At 45.4% G+C, this 23,241-nt stretch overlaps 2 protein-coding genes and 1 pseudogene across 3 annotated transcripts in view; 1 reads left to right on the top strand and 2 right to left on the bottom strand.

Moving 5' to 3' along the window:
• The window catches only part of LOC120841069, a 29,358-nt gene extending 12,157 nt beyond the window's left edge, over positions 1-17,201 (bottom strand). The window contains exons 1-2 of the mRNA XM_040211896.3: positions 17,198-17,201; positions 12,442-12,687 (exon numbers count right to left, since the gene is read on the bottom strand). Of these exons, the coding sequence (XP_040067830.1) occupies positions 12,442-12,687; positions 17,198-17,201 (250 nt within the window). The remainder of the gene's footprint in view (positions 1-12,441; positions 12,688-17,197) is intronic.
• The window catches only part of LOC115326776 (juvenile hormone acid O-methyltransferase-like), a 43,816-nt gene continuing 21,851 nt past the window's right edge, over positions 1,277-23,241 (top strand). For both annotated transcript variants that reach the window (XM_029987716.4, XM_029987715.4), the window contains exon 1: positions 1,277-1,398. The gene's annotated coding sequence lies outside the window, so the exon portion shown is untranslated. The remainder of the gene's footprint in view (positions 1,399-23,241) is intronic.
• Positions 19,933-21,487, bottom strand: LOC115326775 (annotated as a pseudogene).

The following is a 23,241-nucleotide window of genomic DNA, read 5'->3' as shown; positions in this document are numbered from 1 at the left end:
CTGATTGATTGACTTACCGATGAATCAATTTATGTTTTAATGGCGGTTAATTTATTTTTCAACCGGTCAGTCGGCTAAATTGTGACAAACAAAAGAGAACGAATTAACGCTTCAGCCACGCATACCTGGACGAGTACACCTGTATGAAGGCGAAATTTAGGTAAAATTTGGCCTAGGGCAACTAGGGCGAGATCTGTAGTTCCCAGCAACTGGACAAGGTAATACGCGTCCCAGCTGCTCCAACACCGTGCGAGTTTGAGGCTAGCGCAGTAAAATCTATTGTGAACTGTCAAAAGAGTTCGCATTGCCTCCGCTGCTGAAGTAATAATTGCTAAATGTGAGTGCTTTCGACTTTTTCTCAACTAGGTTGAATTAAAAACCAAAACTGTACATTGCTCCGTTCATCATATAGTCAGCAAAGGCAAAAAAAAAAGCTTTTTTTTTTACTTTTTAAAAACTATCATGCATAAGAGTGAACGTAATCGATTAATCAGTCGATTAAGTGGTGACGACTATTCGGGTTAAAATTTTTATTCGAAGCCCAGCCCTAGTTTAGGAAAGAGTAAACAATTTCAAAGAAAAGACTATATTTCAGTACCGTCGCGGTACTGAAATATAGTCTTTTCTTTAAAATTGTAGCACAGTGCAAAAAAAAAAAAATCCACAACGTATTTGCTTTGCATGATGACTCTTTGCATACTGAGTGCTTAATGCGAAAATTGACCGGTAAAAAAAAAAACGTTTAAAACGTTTTTAAAAAGTAAGTGTTGAAAAACGTTTGTCAGGATTCACCGCGGCATATCGAAATTATATTACCGTTTTTTGCGACCTTTGCTTTGCGGTATACGAGGCCACAAATCCATCACTCACAGGTTGTGTACGCAATATATATATATATATATATATATATATATATATATATATATATATATATATATATATATATATATATATATATATATATATATATATATATATATATATATATATATATATATATATATATGTATATATATATATATATATATATATATATTACAGTGCTATGTTATGTTTATGTGTAAGGGTCGAACCTAGCTATTGGATTCGCCTTCCCTAGACTACTAAGGCTCGCTTGGTGTCACCGTCAACCCCCAGCAAAACAAAGGCGCTCCAAAGTTTGAATTTACAGCCTCATCGTATTGTGAGTTCGAGACACACTTGGGGCACACGTCTGCACGAAGCGCATCGTAAAAGTGTTTTTCGTCGCACGCTGCGCTACAATAACTCTAATCACGCTTCTCCCTTTTTGTAACAGCTGCAAACTTCGAACCCTGTCTGCTTGAAGAGCTTACTCAGCGCAACATCAACGGTTTTGTGACATTCCACTGCGCCGTGCTGAGCTGAGGTTTCAGAACGGTATGTGCGTTTTCTTCTTCACGTACATTTATTTTTATTTACTTATTTCTTTAAAAATACCGCTAATCTCCCTTTGTAGGTTGTGAAAGGAGTGGCACTGCAAGGTAATGCACAATATTTTTAGAGATGCAACACTTAAAAGTAAATTCAAACCAAAACAAACATACAATAAAAATCAATTTTAAGGATAACATTCCAATTGTATCTTCATTTTTTAAACAAGTCAGCGATCGACAAATTTACTCGCTTCTCGAAGGCTATTTCATTCCTCGATATTACGCGGGAAAAGAACATTTAAACGAGTCATTGTGGCACAGGTACGGTACTAACGCCTCGTTATGCAAGCTTCGTGCGGCACGAACCAGTCGCCGAGCTAAATATTTGAAAGTGCCCATTATATAATCACCGTAAAGTATAGGAATATAAAAATTTCAGTCTCGCCCTTCGACGGCTAGTCCAAAAGAATTCAATTTGAGACTTTCTTCATGATCTGCACACTAACCTCGACTCTAACATACAAACTGACGCCATTTTTTTTAGATTTTTCAAAAGCATTTGACAAAGTACCTCATAAGCGCTTGCTATTAAAACTTGCTCAGTTGAACTTAGACCGTAATATCTTACGATGGATTAAAGAATTTCTTAACAACCGCTCCCAATCTGTCCTAGTCAATAACCAGTCTTCTAATCTCATCCCAGTCACATCGGGCGTCCCCCAAGGGTCTGTTCTTGGTCCGCTTTTATTTTAATATATATTAATGATTTACCGCAACATTTATCCTGTAATATTCGCATGTTTGCAGACGACTGCGTAATCTACCATTCCATCACTAACGTATCTGAACGATCTGCCCTCCAAAACGACCTTAACCACGTGCTGCAATGGTGCGGCCGTTGGTTAATGTCACTTAACTCTGGTAAATGTAAAGTTATGTCCTTTCAACGCCGCCGCAATCCCTTCTTCTTTCCCCTATACCATCACCACCACTCCCGTAGAATTAACCGAATCATATAAATACCTTGATGTCACCCTTTGCAGCGATTTATCTTGGCGTACGAATATTACTAACATTACCTCATCAGCTAACATAACCCTGGGATTCCTGGAATGTCAACTACGCCACGCCCCTCAGGAAGTAAGACTACTGACCTACAAATAACTAATATGATCAAAGCTTGAATATGCATCCGCTGTCTGGGACCCTCACCAAGTATACCTCATCAACGCACTCGAAGCAATCCAAAATCGCGCTACTAGATTCATTCATTCTTCATACTCGTACAATACCAGCGTATCACCCCTGAAAGCTGAATCAGGTTTACTTAGTCTCGCTTGTCGTCGCCGCATCGCCACTCTCTGTTTGTTTCACAAGTTATTTAATTCCCCCCTCTGTATCTCGCCTTACATCGTACCTCCCACACGCATATCTCACCGCACCAGTCATCCTCTCCAGGTTGCTCGCCCACGCTCTCGCACTGTCACTTTTTCCGCATCATTTTTCCCCCGAGCAGCTTCAGACTGGAATGGCCTTCCCCGCCACATTGCTGCCGTCACCTCCCCATCAATCTTCTTCGAAAATGTTACCAATCATCTTTCATCCTGAAGACTAGCACCTATGTTTGATTATTTTTGTAACCCCACCCCTTATGTAATACCCCGAAAAGGGGGTCTTCAAGGTAATAAAATGAAATGAAATACGGGGTAGAAACATTCGTTTCGTTTGTATACACTGTATACGAAGCGTAGCGCAAATCTCCTCGCCGTTTCCTGATTTTGCAGTTGTGGCCATGTTGCTGTCCCAAACTTGAGAAGTATATATTCGAGGACAGGCCTTCCCAGGGTTTTTTATTTGGTGAGCTTTATAGGTCACTTTTTTACGCTGGTTGTTCTGTCCTTCCAGCACGTATTATCCAGTTCAAAATTACCGAGTCGCTGGGCTGAAGACGCACGCCCGGCGCGGCTGATAGGCACCAGAAGAGGGCATGCCCAGAACGCTTCCCACGGTCCATTATATAGGCAAAGATGGCAGCGCGCAGACTGCGGTGCGTCTTATTATCCCGTCGCAACCAATAAGAGTGCGGCATTATCCAGTCTGGACGGCGAAGGACCAATCGCGAAGCAATGATTTATGAATTAACATAATAAGTTCCACACCCTCCGTTTATTTGTTTGTTTCTTTAAGTTGTAAGCGGCCATTAGCATTCAGATGTTTCGGTGGCGCCCTCGTGTGGCTTCCGTTCGCGACGTCACAATCAGAGTTTGCGTTGCCGTGACGTCATGAGTTGTAAGCTTGCCTAGAATTATCATCAGTGGCGAACAATACGAGCTCGATGGTGTGCGTAAATACTGCCGAGGTTGCGGCCGCCGACGATATACACCTTTCTAAGAAACACCCGACTCCAGGGGCAAAAAACCGTTTTCGAGCCCAGTCACTGGGTTTGAAGCTAGACTTTCACCGGCGGCCTGGTAACCCTAACCGTGTGGACTGTGATTTCGATTGACGCAGCCCGCGTAGACGCAGTTTCAAACACTGCTGGCGGCTAAATTGTCGTCGTCTGCCGCAGCATGGTCCATGTATTTTCCGAGGACATTGAGAATGCATTGCACAACATTTGAAAAAACAAAACCTGTAAACTATACATTTTTTTACGATAACTTCTGACGGCACCACCCGATTAGTCGCGTGTCAAACGACAAAGCGCTTAGCCGTCGAAAATAATTTATAACAGAAGATAGCCAAAAGGCATGCATTTTTCACGCTCACCAATGAAGTGTTTATCCGATGGACAGGACTCGGACATACAATTTAGCAAGTGTTAACATTCCAACAATATATATTACGTACCACACGATGCAGAGTTATCTGAAAATAATTTATTTGAGAAAGATCTCAAATAACACAATCACAGCCGATGACAGTCACATCTTGACGATCGGACGGAATCCAAGATGACTTCGTTTTGGGGCACGTTTTAGGAAGAGCTTCCTTTTTTCACAACAGCACCAAGGCAAAGGAACGAACGCGACTGACCCGTTTCAACCCGGACAACTATTTTTGAAGATGATTGAGGACCCAACGCGGCTTATCTCTGGGAGGGAGAGAACAGTTGTCATTATTCGTAAAATCACGTCGAGAGCCTTTCGACATCCTTCCCCTCCTTCGTTTCCCGTGAATGTCGAGCGGAAACGCTTGAATGGCAGGCACTTACCAGCCCTTTTTCTCACAGTGGAAGATAGCACAGAAAGGCTACGCAGCACGCATTAAAAAATCAAGAGGAAACTTCCAAAGGGGTGACAATTCTACAATGTTTCAAAAGTCAGATCCCTACGCAGTAATAAGTTTGTGGCATTCGCATCCTCTCCAAAAACACCGCAGCGGGAGAACCCACACTAAGGACGACCACACTGCCCAGCAGCGAGTATCAACGTGCACGCTTTACGCGTACTATGCTTTGGGCCACTCGTGACACTTTTGTAAGCAGATTTATTTTTCCACTTACCTTGGTTGTCATGCATCGTTGGTTTGAAGTCTTCGACGGTGAAATCTTTAAAGCAAACCATCGCGTGAATCAGATCTCACCTTCGAGAGCCACTCTTTCCTCAGCACGCCGGCCGCTGGATATCGGTGAAAACTGACACCCACCTCGGTGCAATGCGTATTGCACTGAGGCAATAAACAGTATGAGACCATTTTCTGTTGAAATCGCTTTCTCAGTGGTGCTGTACGAGGCAGTAAACGCGATATTCTGCAGGCTCTTGTCCGTAACCGCAGATAGCCTATACACTCCGTGCGACGCGACTGGCGCGCCGCCGCGCGGCCGCTACCGAAGGTAGGCAGTGAGCACCCCAGAGAAAACGAAACCGAAACCATGCCGCGTACGTTGGTACGCGTTGAAGTCGGGGTGGTGCTGTTGCGCTGGGTTCACAGCATGAAGTGCTGCCTGTGCTTCATCATTAAGTGCTTCAATAGTTATGCGTCGTATCTCGTGGAGACAAAGTTTCACAGTTTTTCACCTCGCCGATGTTTTGTGGGACAGCGACAACGATGGAGCCGTGCCGTACGACGCGAGAAATTTGGTGTCCCGATCATGTCTGCCACTATGTCGGCACGGCTGACATATTCTACACTGCCGCTTTGCGCTCTGCGTTTGTTTTCGTACCAGTAACGCCTACATGTGTCAGCGCCGATGGGACGAACTGAAATGCCATCCCACACTCGCGGGTATGCAGTGCCAATTTCGTTGGAGGAATGCCCTCCAAAGAAGTTTCGTCCCCATGGTACGTGTCGATGATATTTCCGGACAAATATGGCACGCAATCTGTACTTGATGAAGAAAGATTTGAACGGTAAAAAAAAGTGACAAATATAAATCTAAAGAAAACAACCATGAAACTCGAAATCACTGGAGAATCGCCGTTCGAGTATGGAAGTTTATGTGGTGTGCTTTCTTTCTTGATCAGCCTCCTTTTGGATGTGGAAACACTGACACCCCGAGTTCTCTAGACAACAATTTCTTTTTCTCGGCTTTAGAGCCACCTATCGCAAAGTGGTTCGAACTGGAAGTACCGTCCACTGGTCCCTTCCTACCTGTAAAGTGTGCACCTCCCACGATGAGTGGTATTTTCCGACAGCCTTTGACGGTGAGAGCCAGTTCCCATTGACTTACGCCGCCCGAACTAAATTTCCACCTGGTTTCGCGATGCCAACTATTTTTGTTATAATAAGTGTTGTGCCAAGTGACGGTCATGTCAAAGTACCTGTGGGCCGAAAATCAGCACCTCGCAAAACAGGTTATTACGCAACAGCTGACCGCAAAAGCCCTTGGCGGCCAAACCGTGTGTTGGCCGACAACTTCGTTTTCTCGGCTTTGGAACCACCTTTCGTTAAGTTGTTTCAATTGGAAGTACAATCCACTAGTCCCTTCCTACCTCTAAAGTCTCCACCTCCCCCGACCAGTGGTATTCTCTTGACAGCCTTTTCATGGTCAAAACCGGTTCCCTTGAGTTACGCCGCCCAAACCAAATTTTCACCTGGTTTCCCTATGCCACCTTTTTTTTTGTATAATAAATGCTGTGTCATGTTACTGTCAAGTCCAAGCACCTGTGTGCCCAAATCTGCACTTTGCACAGCCCGCTATAACACAACATTTTGGGTCCAATATTGGATATACCCTACAGCTTTATTTCTTTATTCGTTAGAAACAACTTTCACACCTGCTGTCTTAATGAAGCTTGGCACACATTGTGCAGAAACTTAGTGGACATCTCACTTGCCTCCAATATCATCGTTCCAGCAGTCCTACGTTTACAGCGACGAGCGAAATAAATTTCCCACTCAAAGCAATTATGGTGGCGGCCGTATCGCTTTTCGGAAAATTGCTCCAAGTCCTTTTTTGGCCGCAACTAGAGAAATTCCCCCGAATAACGACTAAAACTCAATATATAAGAAGAGGAGAACAGCTAAATTTCTTAGGTCTGCCCCAGCATTCATGGAACGTCACCCTCAACGTATCGGCTCAAAAAGCAAAAGTTTCGTCCGTGCGCGCTTCCGCCGCAACAGCTTGGCATGCGAAAAGGCGCCGCAGGCTGCTGAACGCGCCTCACGCTCGAACGCCAGCTCCTCCGCTAGTGGCGCTGCGCGCGTTTTTCAAAGCGCCCTCTATAGTTCCCGCACGGAGTGTATAGGGCAGCCATCATCCTATCCACGCATTGATGATGATGATAGCGCAACAGTATGCGCCACCTTTGGTTTGATCTCGAAGCGATATTCATCCCCGCAGCGCCGTTTTCCTGCACGTCACTTGGGGCCTGCTGCTCACGTGACTAAATTCAGCGAATAGCGGTACCGAGCGTTTGAGGCGCGCGGCGCGCTCAAAAGCAGGAAATGTTCGCCTGGGCGCGTGCACTTTCCTGCACGGCATTTGAGCATGCTCCTTACGTGATCGGATCTTGGCAAATAGCGGCGCGGCGGCGCATGGAACACAATACGCGCAACTCTCGCTCCCGTAGGCAGAGTTGTACGTAATCCGTTACAAGTAACGGAATTACTTGTAATCCCTTACATTTATCGGTAATTTAACAACGGAATAATTACATATTTTCTAGAGTAATTTTTTTAAAGTACTTCCCTTACATTTTTTACGTAACGCATTCCTTGTAATCCGTTACATTTTTTTTCAGGACCCCCCCCCCCCCTTCTAAACAAAACGTCGTTTTTATTTTGGTAAAGTCGAGCGCAGTGACACTGTCACGCGAATTGACCAGCACGAACAGAGGCTTGGCAGACTTCAGTTCCGCAAAGCCTTTTTTTGCAACACCGAGACCCTGAAACTATTTTTTTAGACCCTAAGAACAATGTCAAAAGATCCAACCGAACATTTCTACAAAAAAAAAAAGGGGGGGGGGGGGGAAGCAGGTTATGTCCGCTTTTTTTTTTTTTTTTTGTATGTGTTTTTGTTTTTTCTTTGTGATCGAAGGCGGAGAGAGGAAGACACCAAGTGATTGTATGCTTCTTCGAGAAGCTCAATGCGGTAAGTGCACAGGCAAGAATTAACAATGTCCTTCTCGGTTATAGTGACTACGACCATTTTCATAATGTCACAACACGAGACAACGCTCCGTCTGCCCTAAAATCCACTAAAAGAGATGTGACATTATTGTGGTGTCCTCGGTGGACCCGGGAGGTCAGGAATGTGCGACCGAACGCTGCGGTGGCCAATACCAGACTGGCTTTATTGTGGAGTGAAGATGACGAGGACGAAGAAGGGGAATTTAGCACAAACGAAGAGGAAGTACTAATAAAATGATCAGTCAGGATACAACATTTTCCCCCCTCCCAATTTGAGAAATTCAGTGTAATATGAAACAAGATAAAGGAAGCAAAATAAAAGTATAGTAGAAGTGAAATACGAAAGACGATAACTAACCTAATGATAATAATGAAGGAAAAAGATTACTAGTACGGAAATAACTACGGTTCATATCAGAGTCACACAGTCAACACAGTTCTTCATAAAAGAGTTCAATATCGGAAGCACACCGTTGACGCAGTCGTTCGTAACGCTGTTCAACTTGTCTAACAGCCAACATCATAGCCCAAACGCTCCGGTGGTCGTCGTTTTCGGCGGGGTCGCTCTGGCCTGTCTCCAAGAGCATCCATCCTGGGCGGCGTAAATGGCGCAGCTGACAATCCCGCGACAGGATGCAGGGGTGACTCCGCCAGTGGTCCGCCAGGTAGAGGATGTGGCAGCGGAGGTGACTCCGCTGGTAACCCGCGTTGAGCCAGTGATCTCGGCTCATTCCGTCGGCGTGACGGTCCAGCTCGTGGTTGCCAGCTGTGATGGTCAGATCCCGTATCAGCTTTTCTAGTCTTCATGCGGATATCTGAAGCTTGATTGGTAATAGGGCCGGGAGACGAAGGCTGCGGGACGGCGGCGAACTTAGAAGCGTTCCACACTCGCCCATCTTCGAGTCTGAATGTCCAGCGACCCACACGTTCTAATTTTCGAAGAGGGCTGCTGAACGACCTCGATCCTTTTCGAATATGCCCTGGCTTCTTCACTCAAACCAGGTCTCCAACTTTAAAATTAGGAGTTTTTGCTCCTCTTCTCTTGTCTGTATACGTTTTTGGTCTTTTCTTTTGCTTGTTGGAATCGCTGTCAAAGTCGCTGAACCTCTTCGAAGGGGTTGCGGAGGAATTGGGATTACGACAGCCCTAATATATTCAGTCGAGTCCGGGGCTTGCGACCATGGAGGAGCAGTGCGGGGGACAGTCCAGTTGTGGCATGAGGCGTGCATCTGTAGATGCCTAGGTAGGCCACCACCGCTGACCTAATTTTTCGTTTTTCTTTAGATGCGCACTGGATGAAACCCTTAAGTGTTCTGTTGAATCTCTCAACTTGCCCGTTGGCTTGCGGGTGATATATGGAAATCAAGTGGTGCTTGATTCCTCGAGATCCTAGGAATTCTTTGAACTGTTTGGAAATGACTTGTGGGCCGTTGTCGGTAACAATGCTTTCTGGGAAACCCTCTGTGGAGAAAACCAGATGCATAAACTCTGTCACTCTTGTTGTGGTAACGTCGGCACAAAATTGTACTTCGGGCCATTTGGAAAAGTAGTCGACTACAGTTATGGCGTAGCGGCATGATGGTTCTGCACGCTCGAAAGATCCCACAATGTCCATTCCAACCTTAGACCACGGTCGATCGGGGTAAGATACTGGTTGAAGTGGAGTCGCGAAGGTCTTCACGCTTTTGTCAGATGCCTGACAAATGTTACAGGCGTGGATGACCTGCTCCACTTGATCATTTATCTTTGGCCACCAGTAGAGTTCGCGGAGTCTGGTGCGGGTTTTGACAATACCAGGATGCCCCTCGTGCGCCTTGGTGATGAGAGTACCTTGAAGCTCTCGGGGTATCACAAATCTCTCATCGCGCAGAACGATGCCGTCGTCAACGGCAAGATCGTCCTTCACGTCGTAGAATGATATTACGTCAGATGAGAAGGTTCGTCTTGGAGGCCACGCAGACGTAACAAAGGACATCACACTCGACAAGACTGTATCCTTGGCTGTGGCCTCTTGCAGTTGAAGCTTTGTTATGCATTCGATTTGCAGTGCGATGTAAGAAATGATCTCTTCCTCAAATTCAGTGCCGCCTTCATCTTCCGGCTGAGGAAGGCGGGAAAGCGCGTCAGCAACTTGGTTTTCGGCTCCTTGGAATTTGACTTCAAAGTTGTAGCGGAGAAGGCGTGTCGACCACCTTGTTATTCGGAGTGGTCGATGGCCTGTTCCACGTGCTGCCAACAGCGTCACTAGGGCCTGGTGGTCCGTTTGAAGAGTGAAACGCCGGCCCCACTGGTAGTTGTGCCACCGTTCGCAGGCCCACAGGCACGCGAGCGCTTCTCTTTCGCCCACTGAGTATTTTCGCTCTGCAGTTGTTAGCGTCCGAGAGGCGAAAACGACTGTTTGTACTTCCTTCCCATTGCGCTGTTGAAGTACGGCGCCGAGTCCGTAGCCAGATGCGTCCGTCGAGACGATTATGGGAAGGTTGGGATCAAACATCTTCAAAATCTGTGCTGACGACAGCAGACTTTTGATCTTCGTGAAGCAGGTGTTCGCTTCGGCATCCCATATAAAAGGAATGTCCTTCCGCAAGAACTTGCGCAGGGGCTCGACTTCTGCTGCAAGACGAGGGACAAAACGGCTATATTACTCTACCATCCCTAGGAATGATCTTAGTTGTGTAGTGTCTGTCGGGATGGGAGTCGCGTTGATGACGTCCAGTTTCTGTTTAAGTGGAGCGATTCCTTCTCCGCTGACGTGATGGTCCAAAAAGGAGAGTTCGGGCACATCAAAAACGCATTTGTTGTTTAGTTTTAGTCCGGCCTAAGCGATACGCTGCAGAACATGGTGCAGTCGCTGTAAGTGTTCTTCTCTGGACTTTCCAAAGACGATGACGTCATCAAGATAAAATAAAACTCCTTTACATCCTTCTAGAATTGCTGCCATCACCTCTTGGAATGTTGCTGGCGCGGACGCGAGGCCGAAGCAAACACGCTTGAAGCGGAAAAGGCCTTCGTCTGTTATAAATGCTGTTAAGTCTCGACTCTCAGGATGAAGGGTGACTTGGTTGTATGCTGACGCCACGTCCAATTTGGAGAAACGCTTTGCCCCGTGCAGCGCATTCAAAAGCTCCTCGATGTGAGGCAAAGGGTAGCTGTCAATAACGACAGCCTTGTTAGCTTCCCTGAGGTCTACACACATCCGGATTGACCCATCTTTCTTTTCTGCTACAACAATAGGGGAAACCCATTCGGATGCGCTGATGCGTTCAATTACTCCTGCTGCTTCAAGGCGCTTAATTTCTTCCGTGACAGGTTTTCGTGCCATTAATGGGATGCGACGCATCTTGTGCTGCACGGGTCGCACTGAGCTCTGGATCTTCACCTTGTGAGTGTAGCCTTTGGCAAGGCCCAGCTCAGGGGTGAAGAGATGACAGAAGTCATTCAAAGACGTCGGGAGGCCCGGTCGAGTCGGCGAAAGTTCTCTGGTTTCGGAATCGGAAGCTACCGGCGTCAAACCTCTCGAAGAAGACGAAGCCTCTTGGGATCGTAAACGCGACCTCCGTGCAGCTTCTATAGCTTCTGATGACTCGTCTCTCTCTGTGAGTTGGGTAGACGGTTTTGAACGCAGCGTCGACGGCTCCTCGTGCTGCTGAGGAGGACTCGTAGAGCTGTGACTGAAGAGGACGAATCAGCACAAACGTGCCCAAATAGTTTCGAGCCCATGCCGGTCTCGAAACTATTTGGGCACCTTTGTACTGATTCGTCGGCCTCCGTGTACAAACAGCTCATTGTGGACCCTTGAATTTGTAGATCCAAAGCTTTCACGACATCCATTCCAACAACGACGTTCCAATATTCGCAATGTAAAAGAGAACTTTCGCTGAACGTGTCTTAAATTCTACTGACGCGGAGAAGGCTCCTAGTACCTCGATACGCTGCCGGGATTAATTGAGCAGGGTCACCGGCGGTGGGACGACCTTTGCATCACTACTGAAGTACTTTTGCAAGATGTCTTTTTCGACGATAGACACTGAGGAACCTGTATCCAGGAGGAACTGTAGAGGCCTACCGTAGATTATGACGCTGATATGTATTCCCATCCGCGAAGGCGTAGGCACGTAAAGAACTACTTGTTCGTCTTCTTCGTCTGAGAAGATTTCCTGAATTTGGACGCGGTTCTGACGGCGTAAGGGCTTAAGTGTGCTGCGGCACATGCGATGGAAATGCCCGAATCGGCCGCAGCCGTTGCACGTTCTCCCTCGTGCCGGACAAGTGTCGTAGCTTTGACAGTGCTCAATACCATACCCGCAGTTCGCGCATTTTCTATCGTCACGATAGTTCGTCTCGCGGCGCATGGGCGTTTGTTTCTGAAAGGCGCGGTAATTTTGCGCTAATGCCATCGGGGGAACCAAGCGCTGGTCATGGCATGTCAGAGCGCGGTTTGTTGATCTAGTTGACGTAGATGGAGTGTACTCACTTGACGCTTGATGGAACGGTGAACTGTGCCGCGTATTACGCTGAGGCGGAAAGTTCCATCCCGACGGCTTACGGGAGGACGAAGGTCCACGAGGCAACTGTCGGTGATAGTCGACCTTCTGAACGTTATGGGCGACGTGGCATGTCGATTGCTGTTCTGTGGCAATGGTCAGCTCCTTGGCCTCGGCCTTCGTCCTCTCGATGTTGAGGACGATTTGAACGGCTTGGTCGAAGGGGAGATTGCTGTCTAGAAGTAGCCGTTCACGAACTTGAGTTGACAGCACTCCAGCTGTGAACTGTTCTCAGATGTTCTCGTCCTGTTGAGGACCAAAGTTGGCCGGAACTGCCAATGCTCGGAGGTCAGTCAAGTAGTCCGACAAGGACTCTTCCCGACGTTGGTAGCGCCGGCGAAATCGGTGGCGCTCAAGGCTGATGTTGCACGACGTTTGGAAGTGTGCGCTGAGGGAATCTACAGCCTCTTGGTATCCGTCTCTTCTCGTCGGTGTAGCAACGACTGAAGAACTGGCTGGAGAACTGGCTGCCGCTGACGTCGTTGCTTGCGACGGCACAGCGAAAGCGCGGGAGGAAGGCAGGGTGTCGAATATCCGCTGACCTTCCAATCCCAGGCAGTGGCGGAGCAGCTATTGGCGGCGTTCCGGGGATAGTTGAAGGGCACCAGACGCTCCCATAAAGCATTCGAAAAGCGAAATCCATCGCTCGCATGGAATTGTCGGAGTCCCTGGTTTTTCCAAGAAGTCTGGAGGTGGCTTGAGTCCGAATCCCTCCATCCTCGTCGCCAAAAAAGGTTTGTGGTGTCCTCGGTGGACCCGGGAGGTCAGGAATGTGCGACCGAACGCTGCGGTAGCCAATACTTTAGCCAATACCAGACTCGCTTTATTGTGGAGTGAAGATGACGAGGACGAAGAAGGGAAATTTAGCATAAAAGAAGAGGAAGTACTAATAAAATGATCAGTCAGGATACAACAAATATGTGAAGGTGTTACTGCCACAAGCATCCTCGTTCGTCCGTGCACACTTATCATCTTCTCTTAGAAAACAAGATGTATATTTTTTCTGCATCTTTCACCTTATTTGACCCTGTTTTAAAAGATATTTACTTTGTTGGTAGTCTAAATTTTAGGGTTGGCCCACTTTATTTGTGAATTCCAGCCAGGTTATCTGCATCTCAGTTACCCTTTTTGTGAGTCGGCTTTTTGCGAGCACTTAGAAAAAGGTAATAGTCTTCCTTTTTCTTCTTCCTGTTTTTACCCCAGCAGGACACATCTTTTCTCAAGCAGATATTTTTACAAATAAAACATAATGGTGGTTGACATTGACTTTACATTCTGGGCTTGAGGAGAGAGCGAAACTCATGAGTGGGGTCATAGCGCGGCTTAGTACTCTGCCCTTCGCTGCCCGTGGCATCAGCGGTCGTCTACCTGCAGAACACCAGTGTAAACTGCAGTCGGTCCGTTCTCCGTGCGTTTTTGAACGGCACCAAGAAAAGTACACGTGGCAAACGTGTGTTAACATTCCCTTGTTTTACCCACGTTCTAATTAATTGTTGTTATAAGTGTCGTGTTGTTGTTCGTTTCTCGATTACTTATATTTAAATATTGGAAACTTTTTCTTATTCACCAACGTCTCAATTCAGGCTCGACCTGTTCAGAACCAAAATAAGAAGAATATCGAGCCAAACCTTATTATCACCTTACTGTTACCAACTCTTCTAAAACTCTGAATTATCATGCAACGGCTGCAAGGACAAAGCTTTGCTCTATCTTCGAGGTAAATAGTACTTCCATTGCTTCGCTGAAAAAGCTCAATGCACAGCATAAAACGTCCGTGAGGCACAATATGGCACTCCCATCCAGTGCCTCAGTCCAAAGTGTGTTCAGCGTATCAGTGGACATCTTCAATAAGAAATAACGCAAAATATATTACGAGACTTTCGAGTCAGCTGTTGCTGAAAATACTCAGTCAATAAATGAAACAGGTGCCAACAATAGGAGCTTGAATGACCTTCTTCCCTCTGTTTCTTAATTGAGGAAAATAATGTTGAAAGTAACGCCACGAAAGTAACGGATTACTTTTGGGGGTAACGGTCACTTACTTTTATGGGAGGGTAATTGTAATTGTAATAAATTACAATTTAGCCTTGAGTAATGGTAGATGTAATTCCTTACTATTTTTCAGTAACGTGTAAAAGTCTGCCCGTAGGGAGCCTATACAGGAACTCTAGGTGGCGCCATCTCGCAGGGCCATTTCGCAGTAGCTAGATAGAGCAACTTCTATGTTTTAACTCATGACTGAAGGGTGGCGCTGTTATCGTATTTAGTTATGTATCGCTGGACTCCAGCGGTGCTGGTTTCAAGGGCGAGCTTCCCAACTGAGTGTTTTAGTAACGCTGACAGACACCAAACCCAAGTATTTTGACTGTTTGACTATTTCCTTGTCCAAAGTTAAGAGGTCGTAGGGAACCTAAAAAAGAGACCACTGCCCGATTCGCCAACTCACCGATTGAGCGGGGTACCTTCCTCAACCACTTCAGTTCGCCTCCCGTCGTTCGAAGCACCATCTAGGTTCTTGTTTCATAGCTGCGCGTTCCATACAGCAGAGCTCCGATCCCGAAGTTGTGAAATCTACATTACGCGGGTCGTTCATGTCGAAATCTTTGATCAACAAATATACTAGATCGAAGATGTCGACGTGAATGACCCGAGTAATGTAGATTTCACACCTCGCGAGTTGGAGACGACGATAGAAAAAGGAAAAAAAAAAGCACACCCGGACCTCATCAAATCAGCGGAAGCATGATCCGGAATTTACCTACGGATGTCATACAGAAATTACTAGGATGGATATACGAAATATGGAACCAAGGGACGATACCAGATAACTGGAAGTTATCGTGGGTGTCACCAATTCCCAAACCAGGAAAGAATCCAACGTAACCACAGAACCTGAGACCCATATCACTCACGTCGGTGCTATGTAAACTAATGGAGAGAATGGTTCTCGGCCACATCGACTGGATAACAGAAAAGAAAAAAATCTTCCATCCGGCACAAACCGGTTTTAGAAAACATCTCGGGACGCATGACAGCCTTCTATTAACTCAATCGGGAGTTCTAAAATATCCGACAAAGCACTATCAAGTACAAATCCTCGTTGCCGTACACATTAAAAGGCCTACGATTCTATCTTACACCAAGCCATATTCGATAGCCTCAGACCCCAAGGAATACTGGGCAAGCCACTTAACTTTGTTAAAGCGTTTCTGAAACATAGAACGTATGCCGTTAAAGTAGGTCAGCACCTCAGCTCCCTAAAGTCCAACAACATCGGCCTACCCCAAGGATCGATAATGTCACCGACCTTGTTCAACCTCGCAATAGCTCTATTACTGTGCGAGCTCAACAAAATAGAAGGATTTCGCTGTACGGTATATACGGATGATGGACAAACAGAGGACACTTAAAACGCCAGCAACAAATCCTGCAAGAGGGATTAAACACGATCAATGAGTATCTCAAATCGATTGGATTTGGTCCATCGCCCGAAAAGGCCCGAGGCATGATTTTCGGCTATAAGGCACCTGCCAACATGGAACTAGAATTTGACGGGAAAGCTATGGAAAAGACAGATGACCACCAAATACTGGGAATAACGGCCAGTGTCAAGAACGACCCAACTAAATGGATACAAAGAATGACCAAAACGTGGAAACAAGGAACACCGCTAATCAGAAGAATCGCAAATAGACTCGAAGGGGCGGGAGAAAACGTGGCTCGAACACTGACTCAAACAGTGCTCATCTGCAAATTTATGTATGTGCAAAGATTTCACAAGATCGATAAAAATAACATGCAGACACTGGAGAGTTTACTAAACGATGCGAAACGGTGCACTGCAGGATTACCGCGAAAAGTCAAGATAGAAGAATTACACAAATGCGTCCCTTTCCCGAGTTTTGAAGAAATACGAGCGACACATGAAGAAATGCACAAAATTAAGAAGCTGAAGACGAAACTATGGCCACGTATTATGAATCTGCGCAATCAAGGCACGAGCGCACTGGAGGACTTTCCGGAACAGATACCACCATGGGAATGGATAACGGTAGTTCCAAGCACGCCCTTTCCCAAGAGCATGGACCCTGATCACCAAAAAAAGAATATGCCAAAAAAATGAAAGTCGTTTACAACTTCGTGTAACGGCGATTTAGAGCGCAGCTCTTGAGGAGGAGTAGGGGAGGGTATCGAGGCAAGGGTACGCCCCTCTTCCTCATCCGTACTCTCTCCCCCTCCCCTCCTTCTTTCACGCGCAAAACGCGCGTCGTCAAGCGTCAAGTTCTGGCGCGGTGCCAAAACGTCACGTGACGTTTCGGCACGTGACTTCAACCGAAACGTCGCGTGACGTATCGGCGCGCAGCATTATGGAACGTTTCCCGTAATGCCCCGCGCAGTCACACCGACGGCTACGCCGCTCAAGCCGGAAACGGGCGCCTACGAGCTGCGCTGTAAAACACAACGAACTAATTGAGCTCCTCCGCAATGACCCCGAGGTAGCTATATACTATACGGACGCGGCGGTCAGCAACAATAACGCGACGATAACCTTTCACCTCCTAAACATAGCACATGGGGATACCCAACAGTCGCAGACACCCCGGAAGAAGCCGAAACGCAAGCAGTCTTGGCTGTAGTAGAAGTTAGAACACGTCAGCATCAATGCAACAGAAAAGAAAAGAATACCCATTTTTACCGCTTACAAGAGGTTATTGGAGTGTGTAAGGTACACCATGCGGTAAGCCCGACATTACGAAAAATCCTAAAGGCAGCAATAACAACACAGAAGAAGAAGAATGCAACGATACTCTGGCGTTGGATCCCGGGGCACACGCGTATAACGGAAATGAGATCGCCAACAAAGTAGCGGAAGAGTGCAGTTGTTCCCTCCTTTCCGAAAGACCAGGCCAATCTCAGGGAGATCGCCCGTACTCTGCTATGTTAAAAAAATTGAGTAAAGAATACGATCCTATAGCTACCATAAGTAAGGCAAAGAAACAACTACAACAGCAACTACGGAATAGGCATCCCGAAGAACAGGACCCCATCCCTTCTGAACTCAAAAGATACCAAACAGTTCTCTTGAGAAGGGTAAGGACAGGAAGTGCTATAACCCCGCACCTCCTCAGAAATGGGAGACACAAAACAAGTTGAGACAAGACCCGGAATTCATACCGAAACCACCAGAGTGTAGCTTTTGTAGAGAAAAGACCCCACCAGTATCGATCACCTCCTGCGGTGCTCCCAACACTTTAGAAGAGAAAGGGAGGATGCACATGCAGCAATAGATCTCAAAAGACAAGCTCAAAAATCTTAATAAATGGATAAAACCAGCAGGGGATTCCGGAAGAAGACTCCAGCTGCTGAGATCCGTCATTTCTTACCTGAAGAAAACGGGCCTCAGTAAGACCATGTGAGTTTTTATTTTTTGATTTCTTAGGCTATGTCGTAGAGTAATCGCCTGAGCTTTCATTATGAAAGCAATAAACGTATTTCATCATTATCATCAGAGCTGAAACGCCATCTAGACGCCGTGCATCAAAACGTACGTATGCCATAGAATACACTGCAGTTAGCATAGCAGCCGTCCGGCGCGTCGAACGACGGTAGGCGAGCCGTCGTCAGAGTGGGGGGGGGGGGGGGGGGGGGGAAGGGGGGGAGGGGGCCTGTTTGTACACGCAGCGTTTATGAGCAGTTTCGTAACTGAGCTAATATAATGACGTTGCTCAGTGCTACATGTGACGAGCGCCGCCATGTTTTCCAAGGAAGAGTAAAAAGCCATGAAGCGACATGAGTCCGGACTCCGACTTTCGGTATGTAAAGAAAAGTATTTGGGGTGTCTGTCTGTTCATACAGCCTAGGACTTAATCCACCTCAACGGACGACGTACTTGTCTCCAAGATGTAGATGAGAAATTTAGCCAGTGCAGCACAACCACTACCCAGGGATTATTAGCCGTTATAAGATATACAAATGTCATTTACAAAGCTTCCAAATTTAACAATGTTTGAGGTCACAAATAAAACGAATCGAGGAGTTAAGAAGAGAGAGAGAAAAACGCCAGAAATAAAAAGGCGCGCGCGCGTGTGAGAAAATTTCGTTTCGCTTTATGGCTTTTTTTTTTTTTTTGCGTGACTATGATTACAGCATACATCGGTTTAGACAACAACAAAAAACTACGGCCTCTGGGGTGTGAATTTCCCTTTACGATGAAAGCTTAAAATATTCAAAATTTTGTGTAATACGGGGGGTAAAAGTTAATTTACTCCGCAACAAAGCTTTCCGTTTTACAACGCATATCTGACAATGCCAAGCTTTACTTCCGGTCATAAAAACAACATATTATAATTTATATTTAACGATAAACCCCTATCATACGTTGCTATTAATAGAAAAATAAAATAATAAAAAAATAATGGTTTTGACCAAAAAATATATTTTATATTGGCAAGACTTTTGAAACGTTTGCTATCAATCATAATCGTTTACAAATGCCCTAAGCATTCAGCTTTATTAGGATAAACGTTTTTGGGTTTCCGTTTTTTTATAAAGAGTGCATTTGTGCGTACCAGCATTCAGACTGCGGCTGTTCCTGGGCACAAGAAAGAAAGAAAGGATAATATTAACAACATTAATAATATCAATATTTATTATAACAATAACCGACTTTTTTCCCATCACATGTAATGGTAAATAAAGAATTATTTAGTTTAAATTAGTCAAATCAGTTATAGACATTCAAATGTCAATCACTGATTTTATTTTGTGCATATAACATTGCATTCGTACGCAATCGAAAGACCAAAGTTTGAGCTTTCCTGTGACATAAAGATCATTAAAATATTATAAATAACCAAGAACTTGCTACACTTCGCCAATGATTATCGAAGGGAGACAGCTCGACATATTCTTCAAGGTTATTCTAATATACAGAATTATTTTTAATTTATTACGCGTAATAGGATATATTGTCATGCATAAAAGCATAAACTTGATTAATAAAACTTAAAATGAACGTTTAATGCGGCGAACTCGTGCGGCGAAACATAAAGTAACAAAGACATACTTTGACGGTGACGGAAGGACGAGAGAGAGAGAATAAGCATTTATTGAAAAGAAGACAGCGAGGTAAGCCAGCGCTTTGTGCCGGCTTGCTACGTTGTGAAAGAAGATGAAATTAAAATAAAAATGGTACAGAGAAAGATAGCAAAGAAATTAGTACAACGAAAGAAGATAAAGAGATAAAGAAACACAAATGCGCCCACGCACACAATATACACACACACACTCACAGAAATGTTACGTTGGCAAGTGTTGGCTCACTTTGCAGCACACTGGACTGCAATTCCTTAAAGTGTTCCTTGAAGATGTGTCTTCTTACTGAAATGTGAAAGAGCTTCAGTAGCCTTGTAACTGTCTGTGGTGGAAGACCAGAGTCCAAACAGAAGCTTCAAGTCTACCGGGTCCTCTTTCTTTAACTTCAGGCGAGTCTTAGTGCTGTCCTTTCAATACTGTAATCCCCGCTGGCACACAGGAAGTGTTCGATGTTATGAACTGTTCTACACGATGAACAATAGAAAGTTTCAGCTTTGCCAATTTTATGAAGATAGTATTTAGTATATGCAACCTTGAGCCGCAAACAATGTAACACTGCCTCAAGTTTCCTTGGTAGTCCTCGTGGTATAGGGAATTCGAGTTTAGGATCAATACGGAGAAGGCTGTAATAGTGATATTGCGGATTTCCCCATAAAGATAGTGAGATTTCATTTGCAATAGATTTGATTACATGATTGGCATCAGATCTTGAAAACGGTATAGGTACAGAAATCGTGCTCTCGTGGGCGTCTTTGGCGGCTCTATCGGCGGACACGTTTCCGATTATACCGGAGTGGCCCAGAATCCACTGCAAGAGGAAGTGATGTCCGTGATTCGATGCATACCGAATAGTCTGTAAAATATCATGCACCAGTTGTGAGTTAAAGTTTTCGTTTCTCATCAAAGAAAGAGCGTACAACGCAGACCTGGAGTCGACAAGTATTGCCCAGCATCGTGGGCTTTCAGCGCCCGCGTGTACAACAGCTGCACGAATAGCTGGTAGCTCTGTTACTGTTGATGAGGTGGCGTGGCTTAGTTTAGCCTTCATGTATGTGCCTGTGGATGGAATGTATACCCCCAGGGCTGATGATGTGGGAATTGTAGAATCATCGGTGTAGATGTGAATAAACGACTCGTAAGTTCTTTGAATATATTCGAGAGATATTTGTGTAACAACCGGGGAAGGAACTGAATTTTTTAGTGATTCCTTGTGTGCTGGTTCTTATTTCCAAATGAGGATACTTCCAAGGTGAATACTGTGGAATCACAGCTGCCTCAATTGAACTTGGCATACAGTCTTCTAGTACCATAATAACTTGCGCAAAGCCAGATGATGGTTTTTATTTTACAATGTCTACCAAGTGGTGTTTATACGTACACTCTGGTTTTGTGTCGAAGATGAGCTCGCAATGTTTCTTGCGTCCTTAGTATTGCGGCAGATTTCGGTCGAGATTCCGCCAGAGTTTCAGAGGTGAGGGTACATTTTGTTAATTCTAAGCAGACACGAAGTGCTCGTGCTTGGGCGCTTTCAAGTTCTTTAACATCTGGTTCCACTGATCATCTTTATTATGTGTGTGAACGAGGCAAGCTTTTTTCTTAGCCGTTTAATATGGGGACGCCACGTCATTTGCCTATCGAGAGTCATGCCCAAAATGCATGTTCGGAGATATATGGGATTAGGGTTCCTTCTATGTTAATGGGGTATCTGTACGTTTATTTCATTGTAAACGCCAACGCCGCTGACTTCTCTGGTGATATGTATAAGCCTCGGCTGCTAGTGTACCCTGCGGTAATGTTGAGGGCTTTTTGTAGCCTGGCTCTGTTTATATATAAAGACTTGTTCCACGACCAGAAACATATATAGTCAGCGTATAAAGATACATGTACAAAAACAGGGGGTATCTTCAGAAGGCCTGTGAGGCACATGCTAAACAACATTGGGCTGAGAACCCCACCTCGGGGAACCCCCTGTTTGACCTCATGGAAGTCAGTGTTGCCATATTGTGTCGATATATAGACTTTTCGTTCTTTAAGGTAACTTGAAATCCATGTAAATATGCGTCCTCCGAGACCAATCGCCTTCATGGCGGAAAGTATGGCCTCGTGTTCTATCGACTCGAAGGCTGCTTTTGTGTCAACAAATACTGCGGTGGTGACCTGCTTGACTGATTTCATTTCCTCTATGCTAGAAACTAGATCTATAACGTTGTCAATACTGCATCTGCCACGTCGGAAACCGCTCATGGATGAAGGATAAATGCATCTATTTTCAAGATCCCACTCCATGCGAGCAAGCAGCATGCGTTCCATTATTTTGCTTATGCAGCTAGTTAATGCGATCGGGCGATATGAATTGATATCGAGTGCCGGTTTCCCTGGTTTGAGAATTGGTATTACGCGAGCAATTTTTCAATCTTGGGGTATAATGCCAGTCTCCCATGAGGCATTGAATAAAGTGAGTAGGGCCATTCTGGCAGTTTCCCCCAAGTGACGTAAGGCTGAGTGGGGTATGCCATCTGAACCTGGACAGGACTTAGTGTTGGATGTAGCGAGTGCTATGTTTAGTTCCTTTAAGTTGAAACGGTCGTCCATAGAATGACATGCACTTACAGGGACGTGGCCAGCTGGTGCACCCTTGCTGTGATTGTTACCGGAGGGGCAGCTTGTAATCTTGATGCAAAACGCTTCTGCTACGGCTGTTTCAGATATTTCGCGTCTCAAAGAAATGGCTCTGAAGGGGTGAATTTGCTTTGGTCTTACGCTGAGGCTTCGCGTGATCTGCCATATTCGGGTAGTTGGCTTCCTGGGATCAAGGCTGGAACTCAATGACCTCCACCGTCTTCTTGGAGGTTTGTCTAAGTGCCGCTGTACATATTTTAGTCTCGTCTGGAGGCCTAGATATCTTCAACTTCTTTTGTTTTTCTTGCTTTTCGTTCAGCCCTTCCACGGATGGCACGAAGACGCTCATATTTTCCATCGACCGTTGTCTGTGGGTTTGTCACGTTGAAAGATTTAGTTGCTTCTGAAGTGGAGGATGTTATGGCATTCACAAAGGATTCTGTTGCAGTGAGCGTGGAACTGGCAGATGCCAGTTTTTCTTGAAATATTTTCCAGTCGGTATAAAGTACCGAGAAGCGCCGTTTGGAACAGCGCAGACCTCTCAGTGTGGTGTATGTAGGTGCATAGTCACTTCCGTGAGTGTCAATGCCAGCGAACCATGTAGTTTCTTCATCAAGAGCTTAAGATGCAAACGAAATATCTAAAGGGCTGTTCACTGATGCACCTTTAAAGAATGTAGGACTTCCATCATTGAGTACCGCGAGATCATGGTTTAGCGTAATTCCAAATAATGCCCTTCCTCGAGCATTATTCTTCGTACTTCCACACAGTGTATTGTGAGCATTAAAATCTCCCGTCAGAAGACGTGGTGATGGGGTTTGTTGGAGAATAGCTTCAAGTCTGTTAGTGTCAAATTCTGCTCGAGGAGGTATATAACCAGTTATAACGCTGAATTAGATATCGCCTTTTTTGTAGTCATAGCAATATATTAATTTGTCCTATGGGACGAAGTATTGTGCCCAATAAATGTGAGATCTTCTCGAATGCCGAGTAATACTCTGCTAAGACCAGTTTCT

Source organism: Ixodes scapularis, unplaced genomic scaffold, assembly GCF_016920785.2.
Source record: "Ixodes scapularis isolate PalLabHiFi unplaced genomic scaffold, ASM1692078v2 PGA_scaffold2__306_contigs__length_199485367, whole genome shotgun sequence".
Taxonomy (NCBI): Eukaryota; Metazoa; Arthropoda; class Arachnida; order Ixodida; family Ixodidae; genus Ixodes; species Ixodes scapularis.
The sequence above is the reverse complement of the archived record's forward strand: the minus strand, read 5'-3'. Positions and strand labels throughout refer to the sequence as shown.